Below are 19,373 nucleotides of genomic sequence, written 5' to 3' on the forward strand. Positions count from 1 at the left end.
CTCTGGAGGAGCTATGAGAGGGGGAGGTGGTATTAGGTGGGAGGCTGTGGTTGTTAGTCAGCTGATAAACTCACAAACAGAGCTCAAAGTACAGTAAAAAGAGAGACACAAATAGAGGGTGAGTATGTGCGGATATGCATGCCTTTGCAAACAAAACACGAGCACGTACACAGACACAAACACAAACACACGTAGCAACCGGACAGTCCTGCAATAAGTCCTGGGAAAACTTTTTTAAAACTTTGACTACATTCTAATATTGTTGTTCATCATATATGTAAATGAGATGGACAAAATACTAGCAGCACCTTTCAAAGGCCTAATACAACACAGACTACACCCTAATACATTAAAGGCAGCAGTCTCAACAAAAGCTGGACATTCTAGGTGCATTAGGCAATAAATGCTGCAGGGCTACTGCAATACATTGCATTACACCATATGCACATTTCTATTGTTCTGGTCGTTCCGTGCTAACATTCTGACGGCCTTCAGAGTTGTGCCACAGGTACGCTTATCGTGGAAAATGGGGGTTATTCTTGAGTCCACTACGTAAACACAAACTGAGCACTGAACATTGCTGCCTGGTCTATATATAGCTAGTTGGGAGCTTGCTTTTCCTTAGTGTCCCAGATCCGGAGAAACCAAATTTTTCCACTGGGAAGAAGGCCAGCAGCTCATGCTGTCAACAAATACAACACTTAGACGAAAGTCAGCGGAATACACAGGAAAAACGTCTTCCTGGAAACACATAGAGACACCTGCCAGTCCAATAAACAGAAAAGGTTAGTTTTATACAAGTCCTGTACATCCCCCCTAATGTATGACATAATTCCTGAGTGCAAGAAGGTAATTTAGGGGCACAGGATTCAGTGCAAGATAGCCTTATGTATACACATACTAACTACAGCTCAAACACTGTAATTTTAATTGGCTTTGTAATAGCATGTTTTAAAGGAAACATTCTGCATACACAAGCATCATGCCTTTACAGATTCGTTCATTGCATAGCTCTATACTTCCTACCACACAAACAATAAAACAAAGTGCTTTTCCTTTTGCAGTATCAGAGATCTGCACTCCACAAAACCTCGACTTGTAACACGAGAAAAGTCCACCCAGCTAATAAATGTACATCTGATACAACAAATAAACACTCTGTTGATTTAGATATTGCCCATTGCAGTACTACAGTATCAGCTGTTGTTGCTGTTAAGCAGACGGCCTTCAGATTGTCACTATGCTATGTCACCTTAAAAAAATTATCACAAAAATGGTAAAATGAAGACAAGTATGGCGGTCACAACAAACACAAACATAAATAAATAAATATACATTTATTATATCCTGTGTTTCTGACATACCTGAACAGAATTCTCTTAAGAAGCTGCTGGTCTCCTTCTGTGTAGCCTGGCCAGTCCTTCTGAATTTCCTTATACAAAAAGTCCTTCAATGTGAAGGTGTTTTCTCTCCCATTCAGGTTTGCCACCTATGAAAATAATAAGAGCCACGGGTGAGTCTGTTGGTTTCTAGAAAATCAGAAGGGATAACTTCACTGTGTGGTCTCAGTGACGGTGAAAACACCAAGCCAATATAAGTGTTGTGTGTGACCTGTTGCAGGTGGCTGTCCAGGGAGTCTTTGTCTAATGGCGAGAGGCCATCCTTCTGCAACCTCAGGATCAGCTCAGGCTTTTTGTAAGGCTTGAGGGCCAGCAGGTGTATGAGGCGCTCTCGGAGCGGCCGGTGCTGCGTCGTGCTTTTCTTTAGTGTACTGCTAGAGATGATGACGGGCCGAGATGTCCTCCGTAGGGGGGCAATGTCGGAGAGGCCAGGTGCCGGTTTCCGGATCTGAACCTTCTTACCTGAGAGGAGTTAGAGAAGTGAAGGAAGAGATTGACATGATAGAGTTTGCTCAGGAAAAGGCAGGTGGATTTAAAAATACACAGGGTTCTGCTTTCTCTTTGGTCAATTTTCATCTAAATTTGACCAACTGTTGTATTTGTTAGTATGCACTTCTTGGAAATTCAAATTTCAAATCTGTACTACAAACTCTACTCAGGGGGTACAAGGTGGGGCTTGGGTAGCTATACAGAATGTAGTAAAGATAATAATAGCGCTTTACAGTTCATGTACAGAGTCTAATGAGATTGTTTTTATTTATGGGAGTTTTATTTATTGAAGGAATTTAGTAAACTATACTATAATCTACCACAGAAACAAAAGCACTCTAGAAAATGACTCATCTCGTGACATTCTGGTTGGCAGTCCGTGTTTGCTTATTTTCCTAAGAACAAAAAACTGTAATTTTGCCACAAAATATTTCTGTAAACATATCTTCACTCAGTAACTATTAATGGCTGGGAGAACTTGCAGATGACTCATAAATAATGTATCATGAATGATCCTTGGTGTTGCCATATGCACTCAAACTTACCCTCCACTGCAAACACCAGTAATTGTCACAGCCTCCCTCACCACCTTTTTTCAGGTCATTTACTGAGAATGAAACACTTGTTTGGTTCCACAGCACACTTGGACTAAACATTTTTGACTCACTGATCAACAGAGACTAGGCGTACACTGGATTTCTTTCTCTTCACCCAGGCAGGGCAGCTGAGGCTTTCTGCTGCAACTGTAGCCCTATGTGTTTTATAGTGCAGGTCTGATACGAAAACAGAAAGTCAGGAGGTTGATGTGTTATGCCTGGGGACATTTATGCCTCTGTGCATTTAAATTACAGGAAGGATAAGTGAGTATGTGCTGTTTTATATTTTTTTGACCACTGAGGAACCAAAAACCATCAAATTCAATAAAGTCGCTGTTACGGATGAGGCATACGGGCAGCTTGCTGGCTTTCCGCCACTCGTCCCCAGACTCAAACAACCTGTCTGGTCCAGTGTGAACCCATTCACCAGCAGAGCAGCGCAACACAAACACACGGGCCCTTTGGGTGTTTGCAGGGTACAGAAATTCTTCCAGTTTTTCTCCTGCCCGTTAACTCTCAGCACCTTTATGGTTTCTGAGAGGAAAATATCTCTTCCCACCGACCAAAAGCTGAGTTGTTAAGGCCTGATCTCGGCAGGTGCGTGACTCAGAAAATGACCGGCTGACTGGTGGTAGTTCATGTGTCACAGCATCATGTCTCCTCACCTACATATCTTCCCCCAGGCTTGATGACGATGGCACTCCTACTGCGAGTCTCCTCCTCGACCTGGGCCATGCTTTCCCTGGCCTTCTGGTAGGAGTCGTCTGTGGCACATACTGTAATCTTGTCCTGGATCCCACCCAGACAATCCAGCTGAATGCTCCCTTCACTGCCAAAACAAAGAGGAGACGGTGAGAGAGGAAGACAGGGATAGAGTGAAGAAAAGTGTGAATATGAAAAGACTAAGAGGGACTTTCACATTTCAGAAAAGTATCATGTTATAGTTAAGAGAAAACTGCTGTCCAGTACTGAACATAAACCCATCACAGATATTCTAATTGTTTAACTTAAACTTTACATATTACAGATTAACTATTTGCAGTACCCCTTCCCTTTACTGTGCATTCCTGCCCAGATGAGATCTACTAAATCCCCTGAGGGCACAACTATTATTTTTTCAATTTCCACCCAACTGTGGGTTCCCACAGTATGACTCGCTGCCGCATCAAATCCTATTCTTTCCTGACTTTCCGGTTCTCTTTGATTCCCCTCCACTTTGATGAGGATTTGGCAGAAAATGAGATGGTGCTGGCACCGTCGGTTGAGGCTGCCGTTTGGGTTTTAGACTGCAACTCGAGGTTGATTAGGATCGAGTCAGATATTCGAATTAACTCCACCTGACCCACTTGTTAAAAATACTTTCAGAATAATGGGGTCAGAAACTCGACAGTCGGAGAAGTGCAAGATTCTTGTTGTTCCTCGTTCTGTTTTGCTACTTCCTTCCTCTTCGACATAGACATCTGCTTGCGATCATTTGATTCAGTCAGCAGTTTTAAATGTGTTAAGACGATAGAAAACACACAGAATGAGGTCGTTGGGCTTCGATCTAAATTGTAAACAGGTCTTGTGTCATTCGAGCTGCTGTTACAGAAACACTAGCAACAGCAGCAAGCGCTACAAAATACTAAAGTTAAAGTTTCCTCTGAAAATACAGCATAGCTAAGGCCATTTCTACTTTAACTACAACATCACTTTTAATAAAAAAAAAAACAAAACACAACTTATTTTGTTTATTAACTGAAACACTAGAAAGGCAATTCTGACGGGGTATTGACTGAACACTGCCTGACACTTGGCCTGTATCACCTTTTCATGCTTGTTTTCCTGAAAATAAACAAGACAAAACAACACCATTAACCATTTGTACAGCCCATAAACCTCTGAGTAGCATCTTTCCATTATGTGACTGTTACTTGGAGCCAAGGTCTCCATTATGTTCACCGGGGTGCCTGTAAAGTACCTCACCGAGGAGCTTGGTGATTCAAGTCAGGTCGTAACTACGTTAAACAGATTGTCTGCCTGCAAACACTCTTAAGGTAAATCAAGTCCAAACACTCTTGAATACTTCCTCAGAGCCTAAAGATAGTAAATCAGAGTGCACATATGAGTTTGACATTATATTTAGTGAATTTGTGTGAAGAGAAGAGTGAAACTGAATGTGATCCTGCGGTTGCTCTCACCTGGTGATGTACTGCTGGATGCAGTCAAAGCTGCCCTGGGGGTTATCTCTGCCCACATTTGACAAGTAGAAAGTAAACGTTTGCAGTTCACTGGAATTTTCTGACCGTGGTATTGAAATTTTCTGTTGGAGACAGAGACAAAAAAACATGAAAGTATTAAAACAGCACAACAGAAATCTTCTTAAGGATATGGTGTTAAAATAATCCTGAGCAGCAAGGTGCCACGGAGCCACTCCACTGAATTTTAAAATTAAAATATGTTTTCAAGGCTGTCACCAGTGTATGATTTCTTGATTCATTTTTAGACTTGGATATTGTTAGTTTAGGGATATTTTCTAAAAAAGCAACACGATATTTATAGACTTAAAAAAAACATCTTTTACATCTAATGTATTCAGTACCATAAAAAATGTCAGCAAAGCACACCGTGGAAGCTTGGCCTTAGTTTGACAGAACTGCAAATAAGCTCCAAGCATTTTCCTGCTGAAAAACAAAATGCATCTAAATGTACAACCTTGTCTTCTTCCAGCATATATCTCCTTCTGTTTTAATTGTGTTCCCAACTTGCAATTAAGGGAACCTCTAAATTACTGCAGCAGAAGAACTATGACAGGTATTTCTGCAGTCTGTGGCCTTCGACACTTATTCAAATCCTATACCATCCCCATAATTATCCTTCTTCAGCACTACAGGTGTTGCGTTTAAAACACTATGGAGGAAGTGGAGTTAACCACTGCCAACTAGCTTCTAAACTCCACAAACCTCTAATCATAAGCAAGCTGCTGGACACTTTGTTTAAATGGAGGAAACAATTTGACAAGTGACAAATAAGATTCAGCTGCTCAATGTTTTGCTTTAAAAGAGATCCTGTCATTATTACAGCTAGGCATTAGGTGAAAATGGTTGGCATTTTAATTGCAGTGCAAAAAAAAAATATGTTGGCAATCTTCTTAGAGAGCAATGTGAAAGAGGGAGCAGAGAAAACATGGGTTGACTGAAAACTTGCCCTGACACATTTCTGATTCACCTCAAGATTGTTTTATTAGGCTGTGAATTGGTTTAACAGGTCCTGTAAATATAGTCTTAGCCTGTAAGTCCAGGTCGAGGGTTGTGCTTGCAGGAGGGTCTGGCTGTCTGACCAAAATCAAGCGGTGTCACAGCCAAGGACCGTGAATCACACCAAGCCAGTATAACAAAAGATAGCTGAAGTTGCCAATTAGATGGTTTTGGAGCCCTAGTGCAGATCCTTCCGAACAGTGAGCAGTTCATTGCTAGTGACCCAACCTATATCCACAGGCTCAGCCTGTGACTCACCGGCCTCTTCCCCAGCGCTGTGACTGATGCAGTCAGACTGCAGGCAGCTCAGCTCTGTTTACCAAAGATCTCAACACGTGTGAAGGCTGCAGGTGGCCAGATTTAAATAAATACAATGACCCTTATTTGCCTTGCTCCATGACCTGTCCTCACAGTTACTCACAATTCTGCCAACCGGCTTAACATAACACCTTGTGCCTCTGCTGCAGCTAAACAAATAAAGACAAATTAGTAACTGATATGATATGAAAATACATACTATTGTAATGTAGCTTTGCTTTTCATTATCTGCATAATTACCACAAATAAGACAGAATGACCCTCCTGCTAGTTGCAGATTGGACAGTCTAGTATGCTGGTAAGTACACATTTATCATAGCAAGAAGAAGAGAAAGCTTGCTGTGTCAGCAAATACAGAAATAAAATTGCCCTGAACCCACTTCAGGGTAACAGACATGCCAACATCACTAGTTCAAAATGTGACTTTTGGGAACTGCTGGTTGAAGCATGAGGAAGTGGTTGAAGCCATTTGTGGCAGGAGCAATGAGGCGTGTCAGCAGCTGATCTGGGTTGCCAAAGTTTAGTTGCAACAATTGGTCTGTATTCTGGGACTACAATCTAGATACATGATATTATCTAGACTGATTGGTTAATATTTATTGTTATTTAATGTTGCACAGTTTAATCTGCGTGTTTGTCACTGCTAATAACCACAAAATGCCCCAACAGGTAATGCTAAGCGAACCACCCCTTAAACATTTAAACTGAACCTCGACTTCCATTAATTGCCTCTTTGGACATTATCGCTGTGGTCGTCAAACTCATTGGATGTAGGCTGCAGGTATAAGCCTGCCATCAGCTGCGCATTTCACATAACTTTCTCTTCCCCTTCCCACATGTTACCATTCTCAAAATCCACTTCACTACAAGAAACAACAACCACCACAACTGGGCTTGCAACATGCCACAAAAATTTTAAGTTTTGCTAAGGATTTGGATCTTCCAATGAGGCAGCCCTGCTCGGTTTATTAAGTGAATTAGTCATTTCAATCACAGTTCTCGCCTCCTAAATGTTCCACCAAAACAATTCCCCAGTCAATGTTTTGAGCTGGATTACTTGCTTAAGTCCACCCAATACGACTGTGATTGGTTTACAGAAACACAGCCAAGCCAGAATGTTTTTATCCCCAAAACCAGAATGAAGTGCTAAATGAAACTACTGCTGTGCTGATAACATAGAAAGTTACAAACATGGCATCTAAAAAAAATAACTTTGCAATCGGCTGTGATAAGATGGTATACAGTTTAGAATGAGCTGCAACCATATGTCATTGAAAACAAAGTGTTGTAAAAGGGTGACAAAAAATTAAATTTTCAGCCAAAAGATAGGGACTGCTTCCAAACAATTTCACACTCAATCCTACAGTTGGGACCTTCGGTCCCCAAATATACACCTGGAAAGTGTTAAACTGGCTGATCGTTGCCAAGAAAAGCAGAGATTTGGCACACACAGACAAGCAGACTCCTTCATTTGGGTACTGAACGTTCTTGCTGTTTATTTTTAATGTTGCACCAACCAAATCCCCTTCACCAAAACAGGCACTACACCTAAACAGCACCCTTTGCCAAGTCCTGCATGAAGCTACTCTAAGCCCCGGCTACATCAATCAGCCATTGCTGGCAACAAAAAGACAGTTTAGGACAACCCACATATTCACTTTTATCACTACAACAAAATGTAGTCCACAGCAAACTGAGTAAGTACACGAATAATAAGGATCATCCAGTTTAGAATTTGCTGTTTGAAGGTGTTGGAAGAGGCAAAGGTAGCAGCTATGCCCAGCCTCAACCACACTGTAGAAACAGAAAACCTGATGTGACATCCTGAGAACATGAAGTGTATGTTTATGTCAGTAAAACCAACCGTAAGACAAGCTGTACTATTTCATGATGTTGAAAGACAACTAAATGTACCATTTGTATAATTTTAAATTAATGTCATGTTTATCTGAAAACACAGAGGACCGGAGGAAACAGGTTGATTGCGTGAATCCAGATATAATTAAGAGGCTGAGGAACTGGCTGAACGGCAGGGCACAGGGGAGTGAGTCAGTTGACTCACTGACTCACATTGTAGAGGATGAAAGAGTGAGAAGAGGCTCCTCCACACCAACTGGCTCGGACTCCAGTTTAACAAACGTGTGAGCACTGAAAGCACTATGTGCATACATTAACTTACTCATCCATGAAAGGGCACAGTTTCAAAAGAAATGGATCATCACGGAGTTCAAAGCTGACTCTCTTGTTTGCTGTTAGTGAGTGGGGATTTTCTCTAGTTTGTCTTTACTGTGCATCTGGCCTTTCTTTCAAAGCATCTTTGAGTAGGAGTTGCTAACAAATTGTTTAATTACAAAGTTATATGCGCATATAAAGTATGCTTGATTATGTGTGGATGTATGAGGTGCATGTGAGCAGTTTTGTTGTTTGAGATTTATAGATGTAGAACCAACAATGTATTCGGAAGCGTACATAGATTCAGACACACTAAAGATTAAAACAGCAAAATTAACTATGGACCGAGTTTGGCCAACACCAAGCACTCTTTCCAGACGACTCCATCCTGCAGCATGAACAGGATTACTGTAGCTGTGGATACTGTAACTTCAAGCTAACATTCCTTTCTCAACCGCCCTCCTGTTTCATCCTGGGACAGACCTAAAACCACTATGTTAAGATCAGTTCGACTCGCAAATTAAAACCCTTCCAGGTATGTCTAAATCAAAGCTTTGGAAGATTTGAGAGCTTTAGCCTGATGTTTGCCACAAAACCCAGACAAAACAGAGCAATGGGGAAAAAAACAGGACGCATGAGAGCATGAAGTGAATTTTAAACAGGTTGTCCATCATGTCCTTGTTCTGAGGCAGCTGGTCTCATCTTCTCATTCTGCGTAGCATCTAGAAAACAATGCCTCTTTTCAAACTGGGTTTGTTCAAGTGGTGGCCGACCCCCACGCACTTCATCCAGTCCGCTCTCCAAGGCCAGTGGAGAGGAAAGGAGCAAATACAGAGAAATCAAATCCGACAGAGACAGACGGGACTCTGGCACAATAAGACGACATCAAAGACTTCTGTAGCTAGTCAGCAGTCTGTACTCATAATCCCAAAAACATTGTGGTAGAACGACAAACACAAACTGGCTAACTTCACTGAGCTGCTAAATCTCTTTCATGCAGTCTAGTTCTGTGCACAGATTATGAATCGAGGAAATATATGTGACAGAAAAAGTTGCATCTGACAGCAAAAAAAGTTTTGTACTGGCTTAGTCAGTCTGGTGTCAGTAGTGCTACATACAACACAATCTACAGCTGGTTTTTAGTCACATATGCTCGGTGTTACTGGTTAGTCTGGAGCACAGAGAGCAAGTCAGAAACAAACAGCACTTCAGTGATGGATAAGAAAGACGTGGAGGAGAAAACAATAAGTACAGAACATCTCCACGCACTCATTGCCACACGTCACATATGCAGTGTTGATAAAGGAAGGCAGCGTTTGTTCGTTACATTCACAAATATTCAAACTGCACTTAATATTTGAGGTTGTTACAGCCAACAATGAAACATGTGGAAGAATCCAAATTTGAGATTAAATAGAGACCTCATGATCCAAATCACTGTTTTTTAAAATATGTACTTGAACCTCTCCAGAAAAACACAATCCATCTTTCATTTTCAGTCTTTGGATTCTGTCATTTCTAAAAAGTGTGTGTGTACAAACTTTTGTCAGGGCTCAGAGAAGGCTGTACCAGATGAATGAATACTGTATGAGTGAATGAATATGGGATCTCGTTGCGACAGTCAGACCATCTGCTCTGTAATTTAGCCACTTTCACACTTCAGATCAGCGTTCTGATCTCATCAGCAACAGATTTTCCCTCAAGTGAGGCTGTTGCGTCAATAACATGCATTACTTCTGCCAGCCAGAAATCGTCAGACAATAAACATCACGTCTATCTATGGCACACGTGCGTCTCAACATATGCATGTGTTCCAAACACACTTAAGCGCATGTTAAAGATTCTGATAACACAACAGGCTGGGGTCGTACTGAATTATCTGGCGACATAGATAAAGTCGACTTGCCAGAGCAAACATGTTGGTACACAGAAAAATTAATTTTGCTTAATGAAAAAACATTAATTCCAAGTGTTTGCAAGAGTCTGGCTCTGTGCAGGATTGCAGCATTCTGCAGTGCACCAGTCCCAATTTTACACAAAAATATTGACAGCAGGAAGGCAGCACAAAAAGCACAAAGACGGCCAAAGAAGGTTGTTGTGCATGCAGATTGAATATAACGCTTGGCATTTAGTTAACGATCAATAAAAACTAACTGAAATAATGACTTTAGAGTGTGAAATGTAGAAATCACAGACCTGAGCTACACCAGAGCTCATATCCAATATCTCACAGGCACATTTTTCAACACAATATGCACATCAAAAAAAAAAATTAATGTTGAACAAATCTGCTGGGCTGCTGGAATCTGAGGTCTGTTTATTTATCTGGAAAGCAAGCGCATCGAGAGCTTGGACTGGATTCGCTTGATTCCCTGAGCAACGCTTCTAGCCTTAAAATACATTTTAACAAGCTGTGTGTCTATTAAATCTGCAGCAATTAGCAGAATAAGATGTCGGTACATGCTGAACTAGACATTTTCCCCTTGTTATCCGTGTCAACTCTGACAAGCTTAAGCTGCTTATGTACCTGTAGGACACAAAGTAAACCAGCCATTGTTCTATTTATTTTAGCTGGCATTTCTAAATTTTATCCTTTCCATCAGGAGAAATCTGCACCCTGTAGTTCAGAGCTGAATACTAAATTGGGCATTAGGAGAAACAATAAAACAAGCACAATTCCCTGTTCTTGCTGAGACATTTTTGACATTTGAAGCAATTTGAATCTTCAGGCAGCCTTACAAAAACTGTTTATATACAGCAATGTTCTGTTTGTAGTTTTGGCCATTGTGTTATCTTTAAGCACTAACATTTTAATAATGTCACTGCTGAGATCTGGGGATGTGAAACGCTTGATTAAGAAATGGTCGAAGGTAAACAATGCAACGGTCGCATTTAACCCACATTTCTCAATATGGTGCCAAACTGTGCTGGAGCTTTTTATCTCACATTAGATGATCAGTGTCAAACTCTTTACATAAGACAATGGCCTGAGGTGTGCATGAAGGAGTGCAAAAGAGAGTGTAGGAGGGGAGGATTAAGACAAACGTATGTGTATATAAAGCGTGATTGTGTATAGAGATGCTGGGAAATTCTACTACTGAAGACACCGGGACCATGCTGACACAACGTGCCACACGTGCCACAGCCTATCATTATAACATTTCGGACATGGACGTGCTGCCAAAACAAATCACTGAATGAACCAGGCCGCTGAATGTCAAACCAACCTGAAACTAACCAGCACAGAGGAGCAAACAGACTATCTACGCATGTCAGCCTGAGCAGGCTCATGTATGTTAACCCTTGCCAGAAGCAGCTGCTTGTGCAAAAAAAAAAAAAAAGCTCGTGAGCGTGAGGGTGTTTATTGTCTTCGCGAGGACACTTAATGGCTGATATAGTAGGTACTGACACCCATGTGTGAGTTTTGTTATCATCATAAACAAGCTGGTACAAGCTGCATTTAGGAGGCAGAGCTGCTCACATTCCAGGTTTAAAAAAAGAATCCACTGCTATAGGTTCTGGTTCCTTCTCTCTTTCTACACTAAGAATCTGCTGTAAAGAAAAATTATGTAAAAAACAAAACAAAACAAAACAACAAAAAAAACAGAAAATCTGGCAGCAAGGCTGCACGAAAAAACACATTTAAAAAATGGAAGAATACCGTATTGTTCAAAAATGGTAAAAAAAAAAAAAAAAGGTAAAATAAATGCAAATATCTGTAAAATAAGAATATTTTTAGCTGATTTAAATACAATAAAACCATGTTTTTTTCACAGTCACACTACACAAAAGAACTAATTAAGATTTGTAAAAACACAGACTTTTGATGTGGACATTACGTACAGGTTTGGCCTTTTTTTTCCTCTTCTCCCTTTCTTCTCTAATTTTTTAAAACAATGTTATTTTGTTGTTAAATGTTGTGAAAAAACTGATTTTTGATGTGGATGGTATTTACAGTTTTCTTTTTCTTTTTTTTTTTAGGTTAATGTAAATTAATGTTTTGTATGTTTTTTTGTTATCGTCTGTAATTTAACAAAACAGGAAAACTCTGTACAACAACAATAATTCGTAAAATTAAAGTTTCAAACGATTAATTTTGAACAGTGTGCATTCATTGACTTGTCTCTGTTACAGTAAAGAGCCAAGACAGGCAGTGGCAGGTAACAGTAATATGAGTTTTGCTGCAGGGCTCAATACTAGAAACACAAACATGTGCAGCTCTCAGTCTGCTCTACTTGCTTTCTTTGTTTACATTATTGCTTCTTTTTTTTTTTTGTATTATCAAAAGTATGCATTGCTGTTCACACTAATCTGACAAGAAGTTCATCTTCCTTTGCAGTACCTGACTATACATCAAGTTATGAAGAACAAGGCAGTGGACGTGACCTTTTAGGAGGTTTTGGTGTCGTTCTCCTGCCATGCCAGACACATTGTGCGATCAACTTGTCATTTGGCACATTTAGAAGGAAAAGCAAAACAAATCCAATTGTGTGGCCAGCAGCAGGATCGGTTCTGTAACATTTGCCTGAAGGGGTCTGACAGTGGTGCATTAATGTCAAGCACTGCTGACAGTGCACATGACACAATGGCAAAAAGTACATCATTAAATTTACGACAGCTCTGCCAGCATGTTTCTTGCTGCTTTCTGAGGCATCGAAGTGTCATGTTGGGTGAAAAGGAGCTAGCTTGAAGCTGACACCAGTGTTGAAGTGTGTGTGTGTGTGTGTGTGTGTGTGTGTGTGTGTGTGTGTGTGTGTGTGTCAGTTGGTGTGTGAGCATCAAAATGCTCTCATGAAAGCCGTTTTCCTTGTCATGATGAATGTACATGCATTTCTGGCTGTGACAGCTGGATTTTGAAATTGTTGTTAGCGACTGTCTTTGATGATTTGACAAGTTCAACTGTAATAAAACTCTAGTGATGCTGTTTCAACATCATTTTCTATTATTCTCAGAATTTTTACTAACATAATCAAAGCTGTGTGTGCATGAGACAGGGGAACTAGTGAGTGGGAGTGAAAGCATATGTTTATGTTCTTACCCCTTGGTTTCCATTAAATCTGATCAATGGGCGTGATGACAGGACCTACAAAAAAAACACAACACAAATACCATTAGTAAGCAATATTTCCACATGAAACAATTAGAAATGTTTAATTTAGGCAAGGAATCAGGCAAAATCTTCAAGGCTTCCAAGTACCTGCTTGTGTAGAGACAAACTAATGTTATTATATTAGCTTTTAAGTGCTGCAATATCAATTTGTGAGTTCAATTCACTGTAATTTATGATCTGAGCCTCCATTTCTCTTTCTTTGTTTCCAGCTATGGGAAAGAACACCACGCAATAGGGATGAAATACTTGGGAAAATATCTAACTGTGAGTTTCTGCTTTTACTTGCTTTGTAATTTTAAAAAGTCTATCCTCAGTTCAAGATTATATAAGATTAGAAGAATTTCTCTGCCAGCTGACTCATCTACTATACGATGTAATATCAATACATTAACAGTATATTGTAAACTGAGCAACACTATCATTCTAGTCAAGCTAAATTTTGAGTCCTGCTTTTCCCACTTGCTCTACCCACTGAAGAAACCATCTGAAAATCAGAGAAACGCAACACAGGGTCATGACTTTCCATTAATTTCCTCCTCAATGCAAAATAAAATACCCTGTTTGCTATAACTTTGTCTGACAAAAGCAAGGAGGCAGAAAAAAAAAGGAAATAACTCTGATTGTGTGAGTGTGTTATACAGTCAACCAGCCACCCAGACGTTGGCACTCACACTGACATTTTTCAAATATCTTCAGACACAGAGGCCCCCAAATTAGGCTCACATAAGTCCAGTCATTGTGTGGAGGCTGAAATGCAGTAATGCAGCCAATGTGACAAAATCGTTTGCTAATGGCCGACATCAATGTTAAATATTTCGGCTTTGGACTATTGGTTGGACAAAACAACATGTCAGATGGTCTCATCTTCGGCTCTATGCGATTTTTTTCACCATGTTATGACACCTAATGGGCGAAGTGATGAATGTAATGATGAAGAAATAGTCAGCAGATGAATCAATAAAGGAAAAAGGTGAGTTGTAGCTAAGGCTGGGTAATTAAAGAAGCAAATCAGTTTATTGTAACTGTATAACTTCAACAACAAGTCACAGCAGTTTGCACGTGCTAATAAAAATACACTAATAGGGCATTACACAAATTATTAGGTTGGTCTAATTACCAACATTATTATGTCAACACAACTCAAAAAAACAGGGTTTGCAACTTAGAAGGTTTATTTAAATCAGTAAAATTCTAATTGTATCTTGTTACTGCGCATTTAAGTGTAATTTAAAAAAATAGATTCATTAAATTACTCATGTTTGGAATAAAATTGTCCTGAAGTAAAGTAACTGCCTTCGTTAAGTCTCTAAAGCAATGAAGCAATAACATTCTCACATGAAAAAGTCTAAGCAGAATTTTTATAATATGGATGGTGAACTAGCGTGCAACATATTTAATGTAATAAGTTATAAACGTCAGAGGAATGACCTGCTACAAGTTCTACCTGTTTCAGATATACAGGAAACAAGAACTGGATGGGATTTCCACTTTGCTTTCAATTGTATTCAGCCGCTTCAGTATCAAATCCACCTGGGTGCTGGTGTTTGGTATCTGTGTATCATTTGAAGTCGTTTCTTCTATCTCCGCATTAGGTTTCGCTTTCACCTTTGTCAAATCTAGTAAACCACAGAGACAGCAGAATTTTGATTCCGCTAAGTGGTAGACTTTACAGAAAGGAGGGTGAAACAGAAGGGATTTTTTTTTTTTTTTAAAGCCAGAGTAAAGCGAGAGAGAGACCGAACGGCTGACAGTGATTCACTTCTGTCTGACTGCAGCAACTGGACAACCATCAATGTACAGCTCCATGTCTCACACCGACTTCAATGTACAGCAAGTAAAGCAGATGTCCGGATGCTAATGCTAAGACTAAACAGCAAGTACAGTATAGCGACATCTTTGCAAACCCAAAACAAAACCCCAAGAGCGTTGGTGACACCAGATGACTCCGTTTCAGGCTGTCGAAGTCATAATGCTGAACAGAATTTTAAAAAACATGTTACACACTGATGCTATCAACAGCGTGACAAACTGCGAACTTCGATAGGAATAATTCTGGCATTGTATCCTTCCTAAACATCTGAAAGTCACTTTGTCTTTTCCTGGTACTGCTCTAGAGGATCGAATGTGATCAAGGCAGAGAGCTGAAAGTTCAAGGGAGGCCGAGCTTATTAAAGACACAACATGCTTTGTGTTCTTGCCTGATCCTGACCCGGTGATATGGAACATACACATAAACACTTGTTAGCGTCTGTCCTCTGTGCGGTTTCACTTACACTTTGTTTACTTCAAGTCTCAATCAGTAGTTGTTGGTGCCATTTACACCCAACTAATAGAAGCCACGATGTCCACATTTAAGCGTTAAGTAACACTTATGGATATAGCAACAACTCCCATAGAGTTAAACTCTAAGAACCTTAAACAGACCTTCAAAATCCCCTCCAGATATGTCACAAGATTAAAATAAATAAACACTGTGCTTTGAATAATAATTAGCTTTTTACATAACTCTTAACATACATCTATGTCTTCTGCCTCAGTCAAAAAAATCCCAAATCTAGCTTACTAAAATCATTCTCATAAAAAAAAAAACCTAACCTTTGGATATAGGATGTCTCCTTTAACACTGAAAATCCACTCTCAAATGTATGTACACATTTCCTCATCACATTTCAGTAAGCTGCCTTCCTTACTAGTCGTAATGTCACAGCTACACGCCTTAAACTCAGGTTTTAGGCGAGCACAGAGAAACTCTTTGCTTTCAATAGGTTAGTTTCAAAACAGCCTAAAAATAACTCATCAAAACACATTTTTTAAAGTACAAGGAGACTCTTAAAATGTGCCAGGGACAATTCAATCTCTCTTTTTCATTAGTCATTATGTAATATTTGAAGCCACCTTTTGGTCCAAGCCTTTCATAACACATTGTTTTCATTAGGCACAATTCTGTGAAGGAATAAAGTGCAACCAAAAGCCAGTATATGTACAAAACAGCCAACTATTTGAAACACAAGCACACATACTGGACAGTAAATGTCAGCCAGTTAAATTATTGAGCACAAAAAGAGGAACAAAAAAAAAAAAAGGCTGGAACTCTTAATTCCATGATAAGAAGCAGAATTTTAATCACAGGAAATGTAGACAAGCCACATAAATCCTGATCAAACCTTACTACCACAACTTTGGACGCTTCAGCTAGTTTTGCTTATCTGGCACATGTTTTAGCAGTCACCCGGGCCCTCGGCTAAATCACCAATTCTGTTGCAAAATTGATTTTAAAGTATGTCACAATTGATTAGCTGGAAGTGTTTTATTCTGAGAAATTATTAACACAATCTGAAGTCGTTGCAACACCGTGTCACACACCAGCTAATTTACTCACCCTTCCCCTTAAACACAACCACACCTTTAAGCAGTCAAAAGTTTAAACTGGTTAAATATTGTCACTTATACAACTACTGCCGCTGCGTTCACGGGGAGTGTGTTTACCGGCCCTTCTTGCCATTGTATGAATGGTTTCTATTTCTCTCTCTCACACAGTTTGATGACCATATGTTGATTATTTTTTAAAATTTTGATCATATTATAAACTGAATGGTGTATGGAAAGAGTTAGCAAGAGAGTATATGAAGTCTTTTATGTGTTTGTCCATTATGTTGTTTTTTAAAAATCAGAATTAGAAATACGATCTGAATCAGGTTTGATAACAGTTTCCGGATGGTGACGGAGAATCAGCCGATACGGGATGAACCATACAAACAGATCCCCCGAGAGCAGGCTTAACCAGTGTAACTGTGCAGACATATCCCTGGAGGATGAATCCTACAGACTTTGGTAATCCCCGGACTTTTCCATTATTGCCACATTTTTGAAGAAATCGCTCGACAAATACTGGGAGGACTGCCGTGAATTTTGGTACAGATATTCATGACGGCCGGAGGATCGAGTGCAGACGAGCAAGCCAAAGTTTTCAATTATGCAAATTTGTACAGATAATCATTGTTTCCTGGTATTCATCGTTTATGAATCCCTCTGAGTTTGTCCGCAGCGCCAGCATGAAGTTGCATTTGCGGTTTTGAGGGAAATGTCTCAACTATTGCATGGATTGCCATTACATTTCACACAGACATTCATGTCAGCCTGAGGATATGCTGTAATTACTTTGGTGATCCTTTAACTTTACCTGTAGTTACATCATCAGGTCAGAAATGCAGTTTTCCCTGAGCTGCTTTATGACTAAATACTTACAAACCAAGTGACATCTCCGTCTACCTCAGCCCCACTTTGTGTTTACTGCTTATTAGCAAACATTAACATAGTAAAATGATGAACTCAGACCGTGAAGCATCATCACTGTAAACATGGTGTCATGCTAGCAGCAGAATTGAACCTAAATACAGGCTCACAGAGCTTCTATCATCTAAGTCCATGACATCAGACACTAAAGAGACAATTAACTCTGGAAAAGCAATTCTGCTTATTTAACTCTTTCTGGTCTGAACAAATAACATTAGAATAAAGAAAAACAATTAGAAAGCCACCGGTTCGTTCATGTTAACAGCTGTAGATTGTTGTATTTTGTCCTGAACTCTGCTCACCCAGAGCCTATGCAGGAACACCAGACCTTTCATGGAGCCACGCTCCCTGGTCTATCCCTGCAATGTTTAACACAGCACCAGTTTTAGCACTCCCACCCTCTGCCCTCCCCCTGCCTCACCCCCTCTCACCCCCTCCCAGCACTGCGAACATAGTGCTACCCTCAGCCTGTTCATTTGAATGGGCTGCTGACATGTCACTATTCTCTGGGACCTGAGCCCAGAATGTTCCACAGAGCTAACCTTAGGGACAGAGTACGGGTCCTGACCATGGATCGAGCCCGTGGATGTTCCCGCACGCTGCCAACCAGCAACAGACGGAGGATCGGCTGCATAGTTTGGACCCACAGTCAAGTAGCCTGTGATAATACCAAACTAATGGCAATGTTGGTCAATTTTGTTTCCTGAAAACTAAAAGCTTGCCTTCTGGGTGCACTTTTCCTGCAGTATGATAGAAGCAAATGGCAATACCAACGGAAAAATATGACTCATAATGCATAAAGAATCAACTTATTAATAATCCAATCCAATGAGACAGAAGTAACTGAAATGATTTAATGAAGAAAAGAAGGTTTTAAATGGAGATTCTAAATAATAGATTGAAAGTTCAGTCTTGACCTTGAAAACAGCAGTTGGCAAACCGCTCACGACAAAGTCCATTTATTAACTCTGCAGCTGTTGACTACACTAGACAATCCAATTTGTCAAGAACTGTAGATGTTCACTTTTTCCTTTTTTTTTGTGAGAAATCCTTAATGTGCTCACATTGCTTTGCCCCAAAATGTATTCTTGAAATAACTCATTTAGGCAAGTAAAGCCTCAGTTGAGGTTGTAAATGTTGCTGGCCAACAGAGACCGGTATTTTCTCCTTCAAACCTTGCTCAGGTTTATCAAGTTCATTAAATTGTTTTATTGGGTAAAGATTTGCCTGCTAGGCCACAATCTTCCTGATACCCAACTGAAAATAAGCCCAAGGTTCAGGCCCATTAACAAGAAATTACAAGATGCTAGGCTGCCACAATGGTATATTTCAGCAAAGTTTGGGTGCAGTTTTGAAATAGCAAAACATACCAGAAACCTGTTTTGCTTCATTTAAAATAACCTCTAAATTTAATACAGACTTAGCACACTAGGCTGAATTATATCCTCACACATTAAAGTGTAACTCTGTTGTTTTAGCCTGCACTGCTGAAGTATTTCTTTGTTTTGTTGTTAAAGCGCACAGGAATAGCCACGTCTAAAGGCCGATGGGTACGGCTGTGGCACCCAAATTGTCAGGTGTTTAGTTGCATCACTGTCACACTGATGAGATGTTCCACTTGTCTAGAATTTCAGAGGTGGAAAGAGCACTTTGTGCCGTGCACAGTGCAGGGCGAAACAGTACTGGGTGTCCCCTGCTCTCAATACACAGTGTGCATACATCATTGTTGAGTGTCTCCCGTGTGCAAAAATGTAGCGTG

General features: G+C 40.1%; 1 protein-coding gene across 1 annotated transcript in view; it reads right to left on the reverse strand.

The window, feature by feature from the left end:
• The window catches only part of ell (elongation factor RNA polymerase II), a 35,479-nt gene that overhangs the window by 8,175 nt on the left and 7,931 nt on the right, over positions 1–19,373 (reverse strand). The window contains exons 2-6 of the mRNA XM_008277507.1: positions 13,250–13,294; positions 4,666–4,787; positions 3,151–3,314; positions 1,612–1,862; positions 1,365–1,489 (exon numbers count right to left, since the gene is read on the reverse strand). Coding sequence (XP_008275729.1) covers positions 1,365–1,489; positions 1,612–1,862; positions 3,151–3,314; positions 4,666–4,787; positions 13,250–13,294 — 707 coding nt within the window. The remainder of the gene's footprint in view (positions 1–1,364; positions 1,490–1,611; positions 1,863–3,150; positions 3,315–4,665; positions 4,788–13,249; positions 13,295–19,373) is intronic.

This window comes from Stegastes partitus, unplaced genomic scaffold (assembly GCF_000690725.1).
Source record: "Stegastes partitus isolate 25-593 unplaced genomic scaffold, Stegastes_partitus-1.0.2 Scaffold99, whole genome shotgun sequence".
Classification (NCBI taxonomy): Eukaryota; Metazoa; Chordata; class Actinopteri; family Pomacentridae; genus Stegastes; species Stegastes partitus.